Below are 21,921 nucleotides of genomic sequence, written 5' to 3' on the forward strand. Positions count from 1 at the left end.
CCCTCCTACATTAACTGATCATAAAACAGAAAGCCCCAATAATGCCTAATTACTACTTTATCCTACACACCATTGTGGTAATCCTATAAACATTCACAAGCAGCATGGAATTTTTTACCAGCCCTGCTGGACATTGGCATGTTCTTGCTTTGCTACTTCATTAGAGCCTTCAAGTATCACCCCGGGTTATTTGCAGAAATTAAAAGAATCTGCTGTAACCTTTTGTACATTTATTTCATATGTACCCATGTAGGGACCACATCAAAGTGCTAAGACTCAAATATTTGGAAAGATGAGTACGTGAAACACCCTTTAAAGTCTTTCATTTTTTTAATTACATAAAACTAGACAAACTTTATTCAAGGAGCATTTTCTTTGCTTTCTCCAGAAGAAACCTATTTTTTTGCAGCATATGCTACAAATAAGGCACAAATTAACACAATTAAAGAATTCATTTTGTTTGGTCATTCAGTAGCAGTAGGAATTGTTTCTATTGCTGATTTCAGTTATAAATCGTTTTAGGAGTAGCGGTACCTTTTAACATCAGGGCTCTCATAACCCCACTATTCTTGCGAGGGAGCTTGTATGAAAGTGCTAAAAAGGCAAAGTTGTAAACTCACAAGAAAAAGTCCTTAACTGCTGTTGGATCTTTGTTTCTTTTTTTTTTTTTTTTTAAATTGTACGGCTCTGCAGAATTTTTGTGTTTAATAAAGAACAATGTTAATTCTATGAATCTCATCTGAATACGTGAATCATTTTGTGAAATGGCCTCCAGGTTCAAGACAAATACCCAGGCAACAAATACAGGAAGAAACGGAATCATAGGAGCAGCTAGCATTCCATAGTGTTCTAGTATGTTAAACACTTCATAGGACTCTTCTGTAAAACACTCCAACATAACCAATGTTACCAAATGAAATGCAAACTGTACTACACTAATTGGCAAGTTCACATTGAAGCCACAGCCACTATTTCAATTCCATGTTTTGTTTCAGATCTTTTACTTGTGTACAGTAATTTCTCTGCATTTTTGGAATCTGCGCAGACTGTTCATAAAGCCAGTCTGGCAATTATCCTACACTACTTTCCATAAGCCATGATTGATGTTGCTGTTGTGAGAAGCATTTGTCATACCATGCATGAGGCATGGTATGACATGACTTGTAAGACAAATGCTTCCAAACATTTTCACTAGGTTCCTAAAGACAAAGAGGGAAGGGTTGTATATGTTTCTTCATTGTTTTTTTTTTAATCTCCCCCATAAAATGTACATAAAGGTAGTAGCACCTTACAAATCCAGACATGTACTCCCTATCATCAGCCCTGCTTTTCTGAAAGACAGCATGGACCGGGTCTGAAGGTGCCGCTGGTCTCCCAATAATGTGGAAAACAAGAAGCTACTTTGGTTCAGCAACTCTTTTACGCACCTAAAGCCTTCAGATGTATCTCAACCTACTCCTAGGGCACCGGCGTTTACTTGCAAAACTCCTTACCAATCTATTACGGTAACTTAAAGAATAAATATTAGGTAAGAAGAAGGAATGAGTTCGATAATTAAAACATTTCAGGTGTTTTATTTACTGAGGAGCAGTCTTATTTTTCTTCTTTCTACGTTTTTTCTTTGCGCAGCTTTCTTGTTGAGTCGTCTGAACCTTCTTTTTTTCCTTCTGCCGTGGGATACTGGGATTGTTTACTAACCCACACTCTGTATTCTCTTCCTCTTCATTTTTTTCTTCTTTAGGGCAACTTTCTCTTGTCATCAAGATGGGGCTGCAAACGTACCAAAGAAATTTGACACATAAAACATACTAGCTATCAACAGCGCTTCAGTTTCTCTCACCCATGTGCTTTTTTTTTTGTGTATATAACTATTGGACACACATTTAATTAGGACTATAACCAAACGGTTTATATGTGCCTGTCTAATTGTATGCTTCAGAAACAAGGTCACCAACCTTTCATTTTGTTGGGGTTTGCGCTCAAAAACAGCTACAAAGAAGCCATTTGTGAGAGTGTCTGACATTGACGCGCGAAGACAGCATCTGGAGTCTGGGAAGGTGTCCAATCCTCGTAATGGCCACAAAGGGAGAGCATTGACCAATCTGCAAGAGAATACAAAGGAACAAGGCAACATCTCATTCTAGATGCACTTGACAAATGCAGCAAGCTACCTAATAACCTCTTACTCCAACATTCTGCGCTAAACATTTGAGATAATATATATATTTAACCTTTTTTTTTTTTTTTTTTTTTTTCTTTTCAAATTTTAACATCAGGTCATCTGGAGCCCATGTTATATTTGGGACATCTTTGAAGCCAGCAAATTCAATTTACCCCCATCAACCTCATTACTTTTGAAAACTAGAATTCCCAGGGTATTTAAATGCTATTTTAACATTTTCTGTGCCAGGAGTTTTGGGAAGATACAGTGACAATTTTAGGACTTTTGTGGAACTGGATGCTTCCCCTTATGATGGTGACATCCCTGGAGCATTGTTTTTAAATGTTACTAAATGTTTATTAATCAACCTGCAAGAGGAGCACAGAGGTCTCAGGATGGTCTTGACCCCAACCCTTTTTTTGCGATGTTGCTGAATGCTGCGATATTTAAGAATTTTAGCAGCACCGGCTGAACGAAGAAAGTGATCTTTGATCTAATTCTAAGCTCGTTTAAACACATAACATGCCAGGCACGTAAATGGTCTCGAACTGCATGCATTTCCATGACATGCCTGGCGCGTCAGTTGTTGTCAAGGAGTTAAAAACACCAGAAAGCTTTCCGCACCTCCGCTTTCTACTCAAGAGATTCAGATAGATAATAAAGTCGTTCCTGATGTTCATACAGAACATGCGTATCATGTTTGGTATGGCATTGGTATTTCTTTATCTCATGCTATATGTTACATATTTTAGCCATGTTGTGTTTAACAAGAGAGACAAGTTCTCAAGAGTTTCCTACCTGAAATCTGGGTTTTGTTCGAGGGTGCTCCACACTACATCTTCATTTTCCTGTTGGTGGACAGAGCAAGTCGAGTACACAACACGCTGCACGGATGGAAAACGAAGGGCATGGGACACAGCACGGCACTGGAATCTTGAAAGAGCCTGCAGACGCATAACCTGATCGGGCTCTGCCTCATCAGTAAGCAACCTCACCAAGTCTGGCATCCCTGGCAAGTGAGATTTACGACAAATCACAAAGCTGTCTCATGAAGCTCCCAAACTAAAGATGTCAGTGCAAACTGTTACAATAATGGTCGTGTTTAGATTCAACAGAGAACTCAATCAAGGAACACATTATATATATTTGGAGCAAAAAACTCGTCCTTGAGGACCAAGGATGTACCCCCCTACGTCATGGGGTTACAGCACTGAGATCACGCTGTCAGATTTGACAGCTGGGGCCAAAATTTGTGGCCCTGAGCTGTCAGATCCAATGTGACAGTGCTCTAATTGAGCACAGTTACGTTCTACAGGGATTCCTTTTGACGCAGCAGGGATTCGTAGGGTCTTCTGCCACAGTATTACACCTACTGATCACACAATGTGTGGTTCCCCTGAGCTAACAGAGATCACATGGGTCATAAAAGAATCTAACAGACAGCAGTGTAGAAAGAGAAAATAATGTAATAGAAAAAGTTTATATATTATAAAAACACACACACATATATATATATATACACATTATATATATATATATATATATATATATATATATATATATATATATATATATATATATATACACACACATATACACACACACACACAAAAAAACTTGAAAATTGCTTTTGTTGTGTACTGTAAAAGTTAATGGGGTTAACGACCAAAACACTAAGGACTGTAATTTTGCAGGGGGGGGCTGTGCACACTTTATTAACAGATGCGTTTTTACACGTTAACCTTGATAGGGCTGCAGGCATTCAGGTGATTGAATATATAATATTAAAAAAAAGACAGAACAGAACATAGTACTGTAATTTTCAGACAAGTGGTAATTCTCCTTGCCCATAGCTAGTGTCCAGGCCACGGGTTCTCCGGTTTACCTGATCCACTACACGATGGGTCTACAAGGATGTGGCTCACTTTCTGAAATTTGGGGTCATCTGGATTGACTGTAAGGAAGTCCTGATTGGCTAGCTCCTGGCACGTTACCCCAGCTCGTAGCAGAAGCGTGCTCATTGTGGCTAAACGTTTGGTGTCCAAGTCAAAGGCAAACACCTTCCTATAAATACGAATGGAACAGGTCAGAGGACTTTCTAGCAATGCATCAACTAAAAAGATAATTTCTTGTTCTGACAATGATTGGAAAAACGAGAGAGAGGCAGAGGGCATCTATTTCAAGTTTACATCATTGTAACAACTGGAGTTTTATGCAACCTGGCATAATCTTGCCGACACATAGGTCTCATTACATGACAACCTCACTATGCATTGTAATGGGCTATCCCTGTAAGGCTTCTGACCTGGTCCTGAATAAAGCAAAAGTTCAATCAATGAGAGGATAGAGGGGATGATTTTCCACTAGACAAATGCCCCAAAAACAACATAAAACACTTTTCACAGGGTAATTATCAATTATCGGAGTGAACTAACATTTATTGACTTGACTTTCCGACCTACAACCCCATGTTATTCTGCATCGCACAAAATCAAGACTATGAAGAAGCAGCACAGTATAATACAATTGGAACAGCACCAAATTTGGAACTAAACCGTTGTATGTCATAAATCATTCCATCAATATGGTGTGCTGCGATGCTTACCCCTTGTTCTGCAAAAAGGAAGCCAGCTGGCTTGTCTTATTCCCAGGAGCAGCGCAGGCATCAATTACAAAGGAACCCACTGGAGGAGCCAAAAGTAAAGCTGGGAGGCAGCTTGCCTACGGAAAATGGAACCACTTCATAAGTATGTAATGCTTTATGGGGATTTGCTCAACATTTGGGAAAAGCTCACTTTGTCCTGCAGTATAAGGTGGCCCGCTGTATATAAGGAATCATTATGGAAATCTGTGTCCGGAGGAAATGCCAGTAGATCTGGAACATGAAGGTCCTGCAGGAACTTCTTCCCTGGTTTCCGCCAAAGTTCTTTAAGCTCTTCTATACTACAACATAAAAGATTGTTTCCTAATAGTGACATCAGCAATTTAAACTGTAACTAAGACCAAATTAATAAAATAGTTACCTGCGTGCTTTGCCTAGGTAGGTGTAGCCTTGACGCTTAAAATAAGCAACAACATCAGAGATGCAAGTCTTCAGCGTGTTGACACGGACATAACGTGGCACCACAGCACCTGAAATCACATGGATGTTAAATGAATCAGGCATCAAGAATCACTAATATTGGATGCACTGTAGTCCATAACACGTACCGACAGCCGCACCGCCTGCAGGAGTCACCAGATCCTTATCGCTGCTGACCTTCTTTTTCACTTTCAGACGTGCAAGTTCTGCCCTCAACCTGGTCCGGTGTGCGAGGACAACCGCTTTCAACCGGCCCCCACACTGCACTCCCTTTCCAAATAGTAAGTCATAAACCACCACCTTAGGGGGCAAAAGACAGGGTTTGGGATGTGCTTGACCTGTAGAACATTTTGTTCTGCCAATGACAGCATGCAATTTCTAGCGATGTACAACAAGCACACACAGGATCTTTTGTCAAAAAATAACTACCGTATTTGCTCGATTATAAGACGAGGTTTTTTTCAGAGCAAATGCTCTGAAAAATACCCCTCGTCTTATAATCGGGGTCATCTTCTAATCAGACCTCAAATAGAGGTCTGATTAGGAGACTAAGATCCAGATCCCCCGCACCGCTGCAGGGGACCTGGATCCTCCTATCGTCGCCCCCCCCCGCACGCACGCACTTACGCACTTACCGGTGCTTCCGGAGGTGAAGTTGGCAGCGGGGGTTTGTATGCGTCCGTCGCAAATACCTTCCCCGACTGTCAGAGATCAGAGTTCCAGAGTTCCTGATCGCTGACAGCCGGGGAAGGTATTTGCGACGGACGCATACAAACCCCCGCTGCCAACTCCACCTCCTCCCGGCTGCCGCGGAATGAGACGTCAACCCGCTGCCCCGGCAATACAGCAGGAAATTGGAAGCACCGGTAAGTAAGTGTGTGTGTGTGTGTGTGTGTGTGTGTGTGTGTGTGTGTGTGTGTGTGTGTGTGTGTGTGTGTGTGTGTGTGTGTAGGGCATTTCTGGAATGCCTTACACCCCTATATGCCACTCTGGCACTTAGGGGGTTAAAAGGCATATTATGGGGCAGAGTGGCATATAGGGAGGTATAAGGCATTTCAGGAGGCAGAGTGGCGTTAAGGGGGCATTTAATAGAGCACTCTGCCTCCTGAAATGCCTTATACCTCCCTATATGCCACTCTGCCCCATAATATGCCTTTTAACCCCCTAAATGCCAGAGTGGCATATAGGGGTATAAGGCATTTCTGGAGGCAGAGTGCTCTATATAATGCCTTTTAACTCCCTTAATGCCACTCTGCCTCCTGGAATGCCTTATACCTCCCTATATGCCACTCTGCCCCATAATATGCATTTTAACCCCCTAAATGCCAGAATGGGATATAGGGGTATAAGGCATTTCTGGAGGCAGAGTGGCACATAGGGGGTCAAAAGGCATACCATGGGGCACAGTGGCATATAGAGGGTTAAAAGGCATATCATGGGCCACAGTGCCATATTGGTGTGGCAAGCCTGGGGGCAGATGTGCGTAACTGGGGGCAGGTTGGAAAATACAAGGAAATAAAAACAAAAAAAATATTTTTCTCAATCATAGCTTTTATTAAAAAAAATAGTTTACATGAATTAACATTTACTGGTAAAACTTTTTTCCTTTAGGGTCGTCTTATATTCAGGCTTTTTCTTTTTTTCCTAAGTTAATATTCAGATTTTGGGGGGTCGTCTTATAATCAGGGTCGTCTTATAATCGAGCAAATACGGTATATTCTGGGAACCAATACATCAACTATTTACACAAAAATATTTTACACCAGAATTTTATAGTTTCATGTAGCTGAACCTCTACATGGCTTACTTCTACTTTGAGTATCAGACATGCGGACACCCATTAAGTGGTTAATTCCCTACTGTCAACGCTGCAACGTGCTAAAGGTTTACGCAGTTCGAGTGAGAGAAACCATAGACGTATAGTATAAGAAATATTGTTGCCCTGCTTACCTTGGCCAGGTTGGGGGTCATCTTCACTTGCCCTCCGAGAAAGCCTGAGCTGGTGATAATTTCCTCCAGTATGGCAGAGTAGCGGAGGGTCTCACAGAGCAGTGCGTACAGCTGACGGACATTCTGAAGACCCCAAAGGAATATATCAATAGCAGAGGTGGCAAAAAAAACCTTAATGCTCAAATTATATATATATATATATATATATATATATATATATATATATATATATATATATATATATATATATATATATATATATATATATAGGCGGGATTATCTATTAATTCTCCACACCCATTATTATTATTAATATGAATGCATACTGTGAGCGGAAGTGACATGCCGCGATTAGGACTGTATGTACACAGTAATCACTATAAAGCCATAACACACACCTTGTATTTGCTGTCATATACAAGCGTCTTCAGAGCCCCCTCCTTTCGATGCAGTTTATCCAGGATCTTGGCCGCCACCAGGTACACCGACATCATCCTCGATAGCTGTTTCCTTTGCCCCGTGCCCACGTGTTTCCCTTCCGGGAGACAGCCGCAAAGCAGAACGCTCACGACACTATGGCCGAGCTCGTTTTACGGTGCGCGTTCTCAGCAATAAAGCGCGAGTTCCGTGTTACATGTAAGGCGAGTGTGGTAAGCTTCGCGCGCTTTTATCCTGAGGGAAGAGTTTTGTTAACGATTTTGGAACGGAATTCAAGCGCGGCTAGAGAAGTGTGGCTAGCGGGATACGGTATTTATCACATACACTGCAGGCTCCCGTATGTCCCATTTACCTGGCTGGAGTTCTAGAATTCATCCTATAGGGTTTACTGCAGCAAAACAAAGCGTATTTTCCGTGGGATTAGTAAAACTATATTTCCAAATTTCTGGCATGGAAGTTATCTGATCGTTTTGTGTTTTTGGCAGAGGCCGCAGTGAGATAGAGGTGATGCTGAACTTACAGCAGCTTCTAACGTCTTAGCCACTGGCTGAAGTTGGCTTCTTACTGATATACTTGGTTATTATATATATAATATTATCAGTCCTACAACACGTCACTGGATACCGAGAAAAAGGCATATGTGACCAAGTAAAAATAAATTTGAATTCTACCAGAATAAGCCAGTATCCAACCTCATTGTGAGTCCCATTAGGTATGAAACGGCAGGTCTGGTTTCCACAACTCTGTTTAAAGGCTGTGGTACAGCGGACATTTGCTCCAGGGGCCATGTATAAAATGGATATTGAGCCAAAAGGTGATGCGCATTAACCTAATTTGCTCTTGCCTACCCAGAATCCCCTGCAGTGATGGCAGCAACACAAGATTTCTGTGGGAAGAGCAAGTCTCGGTTTGTCTGGTGTCTGTAGATGAGTGTTTAATAATACTTCTACTACCCCTTAAATTTAAGTGGAAGGGTTTCCATCACCTTTTACCCACCATAACTTATGTAATGGTATTTCTTAGCTACCTAAAGCCTCAACTATTAAGCCAGTATCACAACCTCATGCTGACGAGTCCCACGAAGGACGAAACAGCTGTCCATGAGTGGTGATCTGGCTATTGTACCTCTTCCCGAGTTTTGTCTAAAGGCTGTCTTGTACAGCGGGCAATTACTTTCAAGGGATCCATGTATAAAGTGGATATAGAGGCAAAGGTGATAATTGTTAACCTTATTTGCATGCGCCTACCCAGAATCCCTTGTGGTTGTGGAAGCACCATGAGATTTCTGAGGGAAAAACAAGCCTTCTGGCTTGTCTGGTGTCTGTAGATGAGTGTTTAATAATACTTCTACTATCTGGTGGTTGTAGATCAGTGTTTAACCCCTTCAGCCCCAAAAGGATGTACCCGTACGTCCAAAAAAAAACGCATCCAAGAATGGTACGTCCTGCCCTTGCAGCGGCAGGGACACATCCCTGGCGCTGCGCGGGAGATCAGGCTGTTTGACAGCCTGGACTCCCCCTGACAGCAGAAGCCAGCATTGATGGCTTTCTGCTGTCTGAACTCTGGAAAACTGTTACATTTTTTAAAAAAAATAGTGATTTAAAAATAAATAAATTACTGAAAAAAAAAAATATATACATAAAAGATAAAAAAAATCAAAAACCCTTACACCTCATTGCACTAACACAACATCTACCCAGTATAACCCTCCTGCCCCCGTTCACAACCCCCAAACCTATTAAGCCATAACCGTAAAAATTCTACAAATAATGTACACCTTATAGTATGTTCCCTATAAGTGCTGGGAAAGTATGGAAATCTATATAAATTATGTATTTCTGAAACCAGGACAGCTGAATTGATAAACTTGGAGGGGATTTTCCATTATTTGACCTCATTTTGTGAGGCTTCAGAGGGAAAATGTATAAATAAAAATAGGTTTTTTTCTAATTTCCGCTAGTTTTTACGAAATTTCTCGTCCTAAATTTTCAGATAATCTAACTATGGTATCAAAAGAAAGCTCTTTCTCTCCTTAAAAAACAATATATAGTTTACATGTTTACACTATTCGCAGGAAAGTGGAATAATCGCTGAACCAACATACCGCAAAGATGGCAAAATTGCTCCAGGATTTGAGGTACCAAAAACCCCTGGGATTGAAGGGGTTAATAATCCCTCTGCTGCCCCCTCTATATAATACAAGTAAATTTGTCTTGAGCCAAATCCGATTTTCAATGAAAAGATGGCAACAAAATACAGATTAATGTGTTTTAATGAGAAGTTCTGAATACATGATCTAGTATTTCCTTTATGAAGACCACCTTGACTATTTTCATTGTTTTTCATCTTTACCTTTTCAAGCTGCAATACTGGAAGTGATCAGTAGGGTGCAGTAAAGGATTTTACAGACTGAGGTCGTTAATTTATGTTCTTTGTACCTCCATAATACTATAGATACAAAATAATCAAAAGTAGAGATATCTCATAGATTTTGCTAAACGGGTGGTCCTGAAGGTGTTTAAATTCATACACTTTGCTGTGTGATTAATCAAAACAAAAAGAAAGCTTAGAAATATACGATTGGAAAATATTTCTATATTTACTTTAATAATATACATCACATAGTATTTATACTAACTTTTTGCAGACTACAATATAATATTTACCTAGAAAATGCTTGTTGTTTACAATATCCTTACAATTAGAGTCAGATCAAAACATCTGATAGCAGGCTTATTAGACTATTTGTCTGGACAATGATCCGCAATGCAGAGTCGATTCCACAGAAACGTAGTGCAGGTGAACAAGGAACAATCGTAGTCAAGTTCTGAAGACATCAGAATACTGGGATATGGCAGGGACGAAGGCCAGTGTCAAGCAGAGGTCTGGTGCCAGTTCAGGATCCAATGGCAGCAGTAAAATAGGACAAGATAACTCATAGGTAAGGCAAGGGCCTTGAAATCGGTGGAGGACAGAACAAGGCAATACCAAACAACACCCAAAGACTAAGGATAGCTCTTGCCTGGGCTATAAGGAAAGTGAGCATATTAAAGGGGAAGGAAGTGCACATAGAGCTGTTCCCCTGTATGAAAATAGGTGTTGCCCTATAAATCCTTGCTGAGTAGTGAGAAGTTCACTCAGCCGGCAGTCACCTGTAGCCGCCGCAGGGGAGGAGGATTGCGTGCCGTGTATCAGCAGCACTGCCATGCATTGCTATATGGCAGGGTCAGCCTGAACATGCCCCCGAGTACGCACAGTTAGTACTCTAGCAATCAGGACTGGAGCTAGGTTGGAACCCGGGGGTGCATGTGATGATTAAAAGATATTCCTCGTTTGGATAAGGAATGTTATTAAAAACATGACACCTGCGGGAGAAAATTTCCGTTGCTCATGGACAAAAACTGTCCAATTATGGATTTACTAATCTGGCGTGAAGACATCATTTTTTTCCAGCTGTTCGCGCACACTGTGAAAACAGCCGTGCATTTACTGCAGGGTCAAGTAATATTGCTTTACGTGACCCTGACGACTCCAAGCCTCTGAGTATGCTGGTCCATTTTTTAAGAAATTTGAAGCAGCCCGGGGCAATTGCCAACCTTCCCCTGAAGACCATGTGCTTCTTTATATATTCTGCTGATTATCACTGATTATCAATAAATAGAGAGGTAAAGTGGGATTGTGTAGCTCTCAAAAAATACAGCTGTGATAAAGCATTGGTAAATATATATTTGCTTATTTGTTTACACACACACACATATATATATATATATATATATATATATAAACATATATATATATATATATATATATATATACACATGAAATTACCACTTAGTTGAATTTTCTTTGTTATAATTAATATATCATGTAAACTGTACAAAAATGACTGTGTACAATAGAAAACAATTCCATTGTATTACATTCTTCATAGAAAAAGAAATTTCACCCTGCTGACATAAACATGAATCTGCTTAAAATCATTTAATATGAGCTCCTATACACTATTGATGTATTAATTACAACAATCCAACTCCTAAACAGTATTTTATTTTCTCTATAAATGTATCTTACGGTACTGCGGAATATGATGGTGCTATGTAAATCAGTTAAAAATAATATAACATGTAAGATTTACTTTACTAAGCGATTTAAAGAATTTACCAAGATTTGACATCCCGAAATAAATCAGTTTAACATTATTCCAAGCTACGCAGAATACAATAACAGTTTGAAACTCACCATCATTTTACTACTTTATAAATCCAAAGTGTCCCTGTGTACTAACTTGATCTGCATTATATTCAGACCCATTTGTACAAAAGAATACCAGGACTGATGCATGTTCCAATGCTTCTATGTTGTCTTGCCAGATAATCATTAGAACAGAACCTGTATAATACATGTTATTCTTGGGATGAAATGATATATGAGTAGATACACACACTCTGGAAACAGCCCTGTATATAGGTATAGGTAGGGGTATGGTCTGGTGGTGTCTCCTTTTAGTAGGCTTGTGGAAGAATGAGAGGCTGAGGATTTGGTCCCCTGACCTGCCAGCAAACATCCAACAGAGGATACAGCTTTCCTTGGAACTCTGTTTGGAATGTGTATAACGGTATCAGTTCATCTGAACTATCTGCATTGTAAAAGGTGAGTTCTCCCTTTTCATAGTTCAGGAAGATACCAATGCGCTGTGGGCGGCTGTTGATGGGAAGCAAGACACTGGGAGATGCGAAGGCTTCATAGATCCGTCCTTCTTTGAGCCCAATAAGCCAGGCACCAGAATCAGGTGCTCGATTCAGCTTGCCTTTGCGGCTAACTGTGCCTTTCACTACACCAATTCTCCACTTTGGCTTGGACCCAACAATTACCTCCCAGTAATGTTTACCTGTGGAAAAACCACGTGTTGCCAGCACACAACTGCTGTGGTCAAAGCCCTCAGGGTTGCTTCCCCTTCGAGTGGCCAGAGAACGGCACTGCACCATAGAATCTCCTTTGGACAGTTCTAAAAGAGGATGTGCAGTGAGGGGGTCCAGCTTCAAAATTTCCGGAGCTTAGGAAAACAGCACAAAACACAATGTTTGAAAGATATACACAACAGCTGAATTCCAGATATAACAAGACAATGGCACTGTAAAGTAAATTCAATGCATAGTTGTATACACTTTCAATTCCAAGGCAGGCAGCAGGTTATTTCAAAGTAACAAGGAATGCCACAGCTCCACAACCACAACTAAGCAGACGAAGGAGCAGGCTGTATTTTATAGGAGAGATCCAGAAATTTGGTCACGTGATATTCTAGCTGTGTTTACTTTTAAGCAATGTGCATGCAGCACACACACACGCGCTGCACAGAAAACCTTCACAAGGAATGCCATCAGCGACTAGGTTTTAGACAGCGGGTGAGTGACTGGCTAAAAGGCTGACGGTGGGGGACATCATTGACAGTCTAGGGAAGAGTGAATGCCGCTTGTCTACTCTTGATGGATTGTTAGGGTTAAAGTGGTATAGTTTCAGATCAATTAGGCATGATTTCTGAATCAAAATGCACATTGTCATTAGGTGCATGAACATAAATCACATGAACATTTATTTTCAACTAGCATATATATATTTGGCTGACTTTATTCCCATTGTAGTCTACAGAGCATGTGCCAGAAGCATACTTAAGTATGTTTCCTGATTTTATTTACTGGTTTAAGTAGAGACAGCCAGGGTACGTGGAAACTTAAAACAAAAAAATGCATGCACCGATTTGGAGGTCATGCAAGATTTTGCAGGTATTTCATTTGGAGATTAGATGGTCCCGTTGTTGACTAGAGGAGGGCAAATACTTTCACCAGTATTCCAAAAATGACAGAAGATGCCACTTTATTCCCTGTGGAGGACTCTGCTCAGACAATGTTTCAAAAAGTAGCCAAGTGTCATTGTAACATCAGTAAGCAGATATTTGCAATTTCCGCACTACTTGCAAAGCTGAAAGATGTGTCGGAGAATAATATGAATATGAGCATAATTGTGTCACCTTAGCAGTAGCTCCCATAGGAACAAAATATCATGTGTGACTTTTAAAATTTATTAATATGTAAAACATATGTTTTGAGGACACTAGGGGAAACCTCTTACTTGGCAGGATCCTTCGATGTAAGCGCTTCCAAACTGTGAGCTTAATGTCATCTTGTCGAAATCCAGGCTTGAAGGAGACAGAGGTGTAAGATGTGTCAGTCGACCGTGGAAAGGGTGTCTGTGGACTGAGAAATAAAAAAAAAAAAAATTCACTATGCAATAAATTTTGCAACATTTTGCTGTGAAATGTTCCATTTCTGCCTTTCATACCTGGAAGTTACCATGGTGTAATGCTGTAAACAAAAGCAAATGACAGGAGTTAGGAGAAGGAAACTGCAACGCGTTATTTTCAAAATAAAACGGTAATAGTGGCTATTTTTACTTAATGCATAGTGACACCAGGGAGTAGAAACATTCAACTCTACTACTAATTCTCATTTAGTGGATACAGTCTGATAATTTTTATAGTTTTTGATATCATTAATACAAGCGTAAAAAATTCTTATCCTCCAACATCCTAAAAGTAGTATCAGATAGAAGATATTCTATTGGTTGGAATAGAGCTGTCTTCTTTGACTGAACATATTGAAATGCGAGAGTCTGGCAGGCAATAGGCAAATCAGTAAATATCATTTACAGAAACCTTTCTTGGACATTGGTGAGGCCAGTGTATTCTTTGGACAGTAACAAAGAGACGCCTGCGAGAATGGTTGATTTATCTCAAATTGCAAAGGTTGGAATGGTGAGCAGTCATTTCAGGTTTTAATCAATATATTTCAAAAGTTCGATAGTTTCTCATAAGGAGAACCCATCTGCATGGCGTCTAGACCTCACTGGCATTAACAGTGCTGTCTTACCCGAATGAAATGTAAGTGGTTCTCATTGCCCAAGCTTTGTAGATCTCTCTCTCGTTCGCATACTGCGCTCAAGATCTCCCTTTTCTGTCTCAGCTGAGTCTCAATGGAGCTGATGAGCTCTGCAGCCTTCCTCGCTATGACCTTCAGAAAGTGAGACTCCTCTTCTGCAATGTATCTTTGCAGCTCGCGAAACTCCTTGCAAATTAAACGCTGGAACACGTCTGATTCATTCTGTAACATAAGAAACACATTTTTTTTTACAACCAAAAAGTAGTTTGTGGGAGAGGTTCCTTGGTGAACACAGCAGGACAAAAAAAGCGCTAAATAATCTTCAGAATTGGAGACAGACAGACACCCCAGAGATGAGGCATGCATGCCTGCCTCATGAACAGAAAAGTCTGTATTGAACGGGGATTAAATAAAAAAAAAAATCTAAAACTGATGCACCTTGTGATTCTGTAGCATGTCCTATTCTGAAGAACGGTCACAAGAATCACTGAGGGAGATTTTGCCTCTCGCAAGATGGCGGCTCTCTTTATAAAAATCAACACGTTTCCAACAGAGTCTCTCCAGACCTTCCTGGGAACTCTGGGCAGGTACTGCATTCAACTATGCAAGTCAATTGCGTCCAGGGCCGGCCCTACAATGGAGCCGACTGGGGCAATTGCCCCAGGCGGCACTTTTTAAGGGGCGGCACTTTGCCGCCCCAAGCGCTTTTTTTTAAGCGGAGGAGAGAGAGGGGCGCCGAGTGGTTTTCGCCTACCCGCTCAGCTCCCCTCTCTCTCTCTCCTCTGCGCCGGGTCTCCGTGCTCTGCCACGGTGCCGGCTTGTAATGCTGAACGCCGGAAGTGACGTCAATTTACGGCGCTCAGCATTACAAGCCGGCACCGTGGCAGAGCAGGGAGACTCGCCACAGGACTGTTTAAAGGTAAGTCCCGGGGGGGGGTTAGGGTAGATAATGGCGTCGGCGAAGTTTAAAATGCCGCCCCCCCCGGCGTCGGCGGGGGGGCGGCATTTTAAACTTCGCCCCAGGCGGCATTAAGTCTTGGGCCGGCCCTGATTGCGTCCAGCTTTCTAATCACAATGTGATTAGTAATGTTTTGTTTTTTAAAAAGGAAAACAATCAAAAAATAAAAATGTGGTAACATTTAAAATTAAAGGGTTTTATGTGGTAAATTGAAGTGACCGGGTTCAAAGACGTCCCAAATAGGGCATAGGCTCGCACTGGCCAGATGTCAAAATGAGAAAAAAAGCACACTTCCCATATGTAGCCGGGAGATGTTGCAGAACATTTATTGGGGTATTGTTTGGCAGTTACATATACCAAGGGCTGTAAATTCATACATAAATTACAATGTGTGTGAAACACAGTAGAACACAAAAAATTACTAAATACAACCACCACAAAAGTGTTAAAACAGCCTGGGTCACGAAATGTACAAATAAAAAAAAAAGCCTGGTCCCTAAGGGGTTAAATCATATCCTACATTATGCATATATTCATATAAACATACAATAGAGTTATTTCATTTTATGAGATGAAAGGATATTAAACCCAGGGTACATTAATGTAAATGGTGAAAGCTCCCTGTTTACCTTCTAAGTATAGTCATCTTATCTAGGATTTGTACTGACTTTGTATGAGGGACTGTTGAAACAGAATATGATTCATCCACAATGTTAACTTTTCCCTACTGTGGGTTTCCTGTATTTTAGACCCACCTATACAACTATGTTTCCTGCATCGAAGCCAACAAAACTTTATCTGAAATCTTATGAAGGACAAGCCACAAGGACATCAGACTACCTATGTGTGACTGACTCCCTAATCACTATGTGTTAAGGGACATGTGGGTGTGCGTAAATAAATATTAGGTACACAATGATCTAACTAGTTAGTCACAAACTCAAGGTATTTCTTTGATAAACAGAAATCCGTGTGTCATCTGGTTTACATAGAGAGTTTCAGCTATAAAGAAATAACCTGTTAGGTGACAGATCTTGGTCTACCATATCAAAACATTCTTTGGTTAATCACAGATCAAATTCCCTACTCATCCGATACAGTGGACACAATGATATTATAAATATCATCATGATATATGATATCACTCAGCCATTTACTTATAGTGATACATAAGATCACTCAGGCAAGATGACTGTAAGTGACAAGCAGGAGCATCTTTTTTTTACAAGACACAGAGGCCGCTGCCCAGTGCTCAAGAATCCTGTACTGTTTAAAAAAAACACCATATATGATAGCAAAATGCAACTGGTATACAGACACACACATAAATATATACAAACGTAAAGAAGCAAATTCTGGCCTAGCCCCAGAGTTGTGATCTGTAAGGATTGCGGCAGGGAAAAGGGGATGCAGGTGCTGCATAAATCACTATACATATATTTACACAATTGTGTAACTATTACATGCACCCCTGTAATAACAATAGTGTTACAAATGAGTTTACCCATTCAGTCACTTACTGTAATGCGTGTCTTGTTGTTGATGAGTTTACTGATTGCCTCCTCTAGGTTCCTCCTTTCCTTCTGCACTTCTGTGATCAACGTAGACACCTCCTCCTGAAACACAGCAAAGTCCAGTATACCCATGTTTATAATACACTGAACGTCAGCAGCTGTATTACAGCTTCATTACATCTCTCACATACACACAGCATGCAGTCATTTGGACACCTCTTAAGTAATGAGAGTGATGTGTGATAGGTGTGAGGGAGTGAGGTGCTTTGTGTGATAGGTATGGAGAGTGAGGTCCCTTTAAACTAAAAGACCTTAAAGTTAACACCCCTTCTGTCATGTGAGAGATTGGTAGTCAGAGCAGATGCTTTCAACAAAAAAATAAATTATAAGGAATACATTTATGTAAGACGATTCCACTGTAGTACATGATAATATAGGAATCTAGGAAAGTTGGGAAAAAACATCTATGTGGAACATTTTAGCTAACTGCTTCACCTCTCGAAAACATGTTTACCTTCATTCTGCTATATACACTAGCCAGTGGAGTGATCTGGTGGTGGTGATGGTCTCCAATAATACCACAGAGACCACAAATAACCTCCTGGTCTTGTTCACAATACAAGCTCAGTGGGTCATGGTGTTCAGGGCAAGTCTCTGCCCCTGTTTCTTGCTCATTCAACATCTTCAGGGTCTCAATGAGATGTTTAACTGTAACATTAGGGGGAAACGTGCAGTCGTCAATCTCATTGCGACACACAGGACACAGTAGATTGATTTTAGATTCCTTCAACAGACCCCACAAGCAGTCCCTGCAGAAGGAGTGTCCGCACTGTAACATAAGAGGGTCCTTGAACACTTCCAGACAGATTGGACATGTCAGTTGGTTCTGTAAAAGAGGGAGTGTAATGTTACAAGCCATCTCCCTCTGACAATCTGCAAAACATGAATATGAGAACATCAGTTTACAGTGTGCAAATTTATTGAGCTAAAAAATGAAATGTGCTCTACAGTGATATGTATAATAACACAGGCAAGCATGATCCGAAACAGAAACCTCTTGTTATTATATAATCCTTATGAAATAACAAATAAAGCAAGATGATTGCTTCTGCTTCTTTGAATCTGAATTGTTAATCCTCTTCATGCTATTTTTTTATATTCCCTTTACCTTTATCTCTCCTTTTGAATTTCAAAAAAAAATCATGTGCACAGTTTTGACAGCTGGAAGGTGGGAAAATCCAAGGATGGTGCACAAATAACTTGCTTTTTTACTTTCCGTTCCCTAAGCCTGGTCTCCCTATACTATCTCAGTGCTCCTTCGCTCTAACACCCCCTATCTCACTGTCCTTCTGTTCCCTCCAACTATATCCTTCTACAGGTGTGTTCCCCCTTTCTATAAGCACATCCATTCTAATCTTCTACTCCCACAAATCCGCATGCTTGGTTGAAAGCTCTGTCCTTGAGGGGCAGAACAAGCAGGTCAGGTCTTCAAATGCAGATGTTTTACCTGATAATATTTAGGAAATACTTAGGGGCTGCGATAGGCTATGGGGACCCAGCAGTGGAAGCGAGCATCACATACATGTATAACAATGTTACAATGCTGTAATATGTTAAAGAATGATTATGTGCACCAGGTTGTGCATAATTAGATCCATCATTTGTGTAAGACATACGTGCTAATGTCCTTTAAGGTAGGGGCCACAAAAAAAAAAAAAATTCTGACCAATGTTCTACCTCAATTTGATCAAACTCTGTACATATTTGGAGATGATCCATCAAATTCCAGTCTAATTCAAAAGTCCAGCAACTGTTTTTTGAGTAGTCTGGAATGTAAATCCTGATGGCCAGTGGCTCAGAGCATATAGATACAACTCCCCAAATACAAACAAGCACAGTACCTGTGTATAATATATATATATATATATATATATATATATATATATATTATACACGCACACACATACAACCTGTGTTGACATGTGTAGGGTAGCGCTCATATGACCAAGTAGCAAGTCATATAGGGAGTGGCCTCCGGGGGACAGAATATATTCAAGATTGGATCATACTATTGTCAATCACAAAGTACAAGATGACTAAGCCCATGAAAAGTTAAGTATATGCTGCTAAATAGTGTTCAGTTTGCTTTAGGATTTACTGTTAATGTTTATTTGCTATTTACATTGTAAATAAGCCATTAGAAAATGAGAAAATAAAATATATAAGAGTTCCTGGTATCTCAAACATGATTTAGACATTTAAAAAATATATATTTGTAGTATTAAAATTTAGTTTCTCAAATTCCTCAGATTACATTACTCAATATATTATTAACTCCTGTTAACTGGCCAATGTATACTATTTATAGTTAAACAATATTCTAAAGATTAAGGTACATCAAAAATAATCATAATTAGTAACCAGCAATTCCATTATTGCCACAGACACACAAAAAAGAAACAAGGACATAAGTGTGACTTAATTAAATTAATGGTGTTATGTAGAAAAAGTGTTCTTATCAGCATAGCATTAAATAGTCATCTAAGATCCGATACCATTCTACTAGTGCTTTGGTGACAAGGCCACTTTTCAACATGAGTGCAGACAGTTTTAATGAAATAACACAAAACAAAATCAATCCACAAGACAAATGCATTGATTATAGCAATCTGATGTCTAGATTAATAAATTGCATACAGAGCCACACATAGTGTAAGTAACAGGAGTAAGATCAGTGAGAAAATACATTTAGAAATTATGAAACAAACGGTAGATCTATATACAGACCTGTTGTTTTTCTTTCTTGCTAGCACAACTGCTTAGTTGGATAGTGTGTCCTATAGTGCCCTACCTTGTGCCTTATCTGCTAAACATGTGATATGGATGAGAATGAGGTGTTCTGTGTACCTATACCAAGAGGCAGAGCCATGCAGAGAACAATAGGGCTTGATGTTTCAAAAACCATGTTAACCCTATCACTTCCAAGAAAAAAATCATACACCTATTACTTTAGTAGACTTACATTTAGGGCCAGCCCTAGACCAAATGGCACCCCAGGAAAAATATTCTCCCCCCTTTCATTCTTTTACATAGCTAAGGGACAAGATTAGGAAGCAATTCAATTGAGGAATTAGGGCTGATAAAAAAGTGAATGTTTTTGAATTGACTAAGGAGGCTGTTAAAGCTAAAGGGTATAAATAAGAGAAATGTGATGTGAAGGAGTAAAAGTCACATGTAGATTTGGTTGTTGAACTGTACCTGATGTATGGAGGTTCTATATGGTGTGAATACTATATATATATATATATATATATATATGGACAAATGTAGTTTCCCTTAGGACCAGTCAGACCATGAGTGCTAATAGACAGACCCCTGGCAATAGCGCCTTTTATGCTGGTCGCATTACTGGAGGAGGCGTTGCAAAGGGTCCAACTCTAAATTCAAATACAATTGCAGGGCGTGTGGTGGTGGGGGTCACTCAGTGGCCGATTGTCAATTACAGGATAAGCAAGCAGCTCAAGTTCAGGTGTCTACTGCCACCTAGATAAATCCACTATAACCACAAACTAAAAGACAATCAATGCCTAAGTGTAAAGTGGTATCAACTTTTACAGTTGAACCATGAAGGTGCACCTCATGATTTTAAGGGTAAAACTTCCCTGTCACCCCCAAATAACTCCCACAAAATATATATTTCTTGAAAGAACATACCTGAGGATTTTAAAAGCACTCTGCATACCTGTTTATGTGGCCCACAACAAACACAATTTTAACAGGAACACACATTTTGGAAAGAAAGAAATGTCAAAACAATCTCCTGCTTCTTCTGAGCACACAGATACCACACATGTCATATACAAGCTTTACACAGCCACACATGGCCACCAAATCATGAACATGTTTTTTGCTTTTTTCTGCACGTTATGGAGCAATAAGTACCAGTAGCGTTTTGTCCCCAAAGCTTGTCATTCTGTCCCATGTGCTATTTCAGGTATCTTTGAAGCCGGCCAATGCAATTTACCCCATAAAACCATATATTTTTTAAAATTAGACATCCCAAGACATTTCAAATGCTGGTATTTTATCCCTTTCCATGAACTAATTCTACCACCAGCCTTTATCAAACTTTACGGTAGTAAATTATTTTTGTATTTTTTTCACACACATACTTCAGGTATGAATTTATCGCTTCTGGTATATGTCCCTGTCAAACCCCACCCCAATATGTGTTCAGTAGCATCTCCTGAATACAGGGATACCCCACATGCATAGGTTTGTCAGATTGTCTGGCTGGTAAAGGCTACTTTTGGGACATGCGTAATACAGGTTTTCAACACGGACTTTTAGCATCTGGTCATTCTGCCTCCATCTCCTCTTTGGAACATCTTTGAAGCCGGTTAACTCAACTTATCCCCATGAAACCATATATATATGAAACCCATATATTTTTTTAAAAGAAGACACTCCAAGGTTTTTCAAATTCTGGTATTTTAACCCTTGTCATGCACTAATTATACAACCACACTCTGTCAAACATTGTAATAGTAATTTATTTGTATTATGCTCACACACATATAAATATACAGGTCCTGGTATGTGTCACTGTAAAACAACCATATGTGTTCAGCAACATCTCCTGAGTACAGTGATACCCCACATGCATGGTTTGTCAGGTTGTGTGGGGGCTAAAAGGTAACATTTGGAACATGCGTAATTCACTTTTCAATTTGGAATTTTGACATTCAAAACTTTTTTTTGTACCCAACTTTCAGAAGGGGCAGGCTACAAGAAAGCCTGGCCTTTCTCCAAGAAGGGATTTGATCTAGCACTGTTAAGTGAACCCTCAGCCACAGAATAGACACAGGGGACACTTGTCAGTGCAA

The 21,921-nt window shown here is 40.0% G+C and overlaps 2 protein-coding genes and 1 non-coding gene across 4 annotated transcripts; all 3 read right to left on the reverse strand.

Moving 5' to 3' along the window:
• Positions 1-1,554: 1,554 nt before the first annotated feature.
• NSUN5 (NOP2/Sun RNA methyltransferase 5) lies at positions 1,555-7,750 on the reverse strand. The gene is made up of 10 exons (XM_053457230.1): positions 7,592-7,750; positions 7,194-7,316; positions 5,372-5,543; positions 5,185-5,293; positions 4,957-5,104; positions 4,767-4,882; positions 4,047-4,225; positions 2,960-3,170; positions 1,956-2,102; positions 1,555-1,770 (listed from the first exon to the last, which is right to left on the reverse strand). The coding sequence occupies exons 1-10, from the start codon at positions 7,685-7,687 to the stop codon at positions 1,578-1,580; spliced, it is 1,494 nt and encodes a 497-aa protein (XP_053313205.1). The 5' UTR covers positions 7,688-7,750; the 3' UTR covers positions 1,555-1,577.
• A 3,999-nt stretch (positions 7,751-11,749) lies between these two features.
• Positions 11,750-19,896, reverse strand: TRIM50 (tripartite motif containing 50). 2 transcript variants are annotated; one of them, XM_053457232.1, is made up of 8 exons: positions 19,823-19,896; positions 17,831-17,968; positions 17,550-17,743; positions 17,042-17,137; positions 14,555-14,785; positions 13,968-13,990; positions 13,758-13,882; positions 11,750-12,684 (listed from the first exon to the last, which is right to left on the reverse strand). In XM_053457232.1, the coding sequence occupies exons 2-8, from the start codon at positions 17,952-17,954 to the stop codon at positions 12,134-12,136; spliced, it is 1,344 nt and encodes a 447-aa protein (XP_053313207.1). In that variant the 5' UTR covers positions 17,955-17,968; positions 19,823-19,896; the 3' UTR covers positions 11,750-12,133. The 2 variants fall into 2 exon arrangements, with proteins under 2 accessions (XP_053313207.1, XP_053313206.1); XM_053457231.1 differs by having other exon boundaries at positions 17,550-17,968.
• A 1,895-nt stretch (positions 19,897-21,791) lies between these two features.
• LOC128476058 (small nucleolar RNA SNORA35) lies at positions 21,792-21,921 on the reverse strand. Its single transcript, XR_008347085.1, has one exon. It is a non-coding gene; the product is annotated as a small nucleolar RNA SNORA35 (small nucleolar RNA).

This window comes from Spea bombifrons, chromosome 2 (genome assembly GCF_027358695.1).
Source record: "Spea bombifrons isolate aSpeBom1 chromosome 2, aSpeBom1.2.pri, whole genome shotgun sequence".
NCBI lineage: Eukaryota > Metazoa > Chordata > Amphibia > Anura > Pelobatidae > Spea > Spea bombifrons.

What these genes read in the sequence shown, in the direction of transcription:
- NSUN5 (XM_053457230.1), bottom strand. Translation starts at nt 7,687, where the DNA reads ATGATGTCGGTGTACCTGGTGGCGGCCAAGATCCTGGATAAACTGCAT. An exon ending in TACCTAGGCAAAGCACGCAG is followed by an intron (nt 5,105 to 5,184) that starts GTAACTATTTTA and finishes TTTATGTTGTAG; the next exon opens with TATAGAAGAGCTTAAAGAAC. An exon ending in TCCTTTTTGCAGAACAAGGG is followed by an intron (nt 4,226 to 4,766) that starts GTAAGCATCGCA and finishes TCGTATTTATAG; the next exon opens with GAAGGTGTTTGCCTTTGACT.
- TRIM50 (XM_053457231.1), bottom strand. Translation starts at nt 17,954, where the DNA reads ATGGCTTGTAACATTACACTCCCTCTTTTACAGAACCAACTGACATGT. An exon ending in ACCACTTACATTTCATTCGG is followed by an intron (nt 13,991 to 14,554) that starts GTAAGACAGCAC and finishes TTTTGTTTACAG; the next exon opens with CATTACACCATGGTAACTTC. An exon ending in ACATCGAAGGATCCTGCCAA is followed by an intron (nt 12,685 to 13,757) that starts GTAAGAGGTTTC and finishes TGTTTTCCTAAG; the next exon opens with CTCCGGAAATTTTGAAGCTG.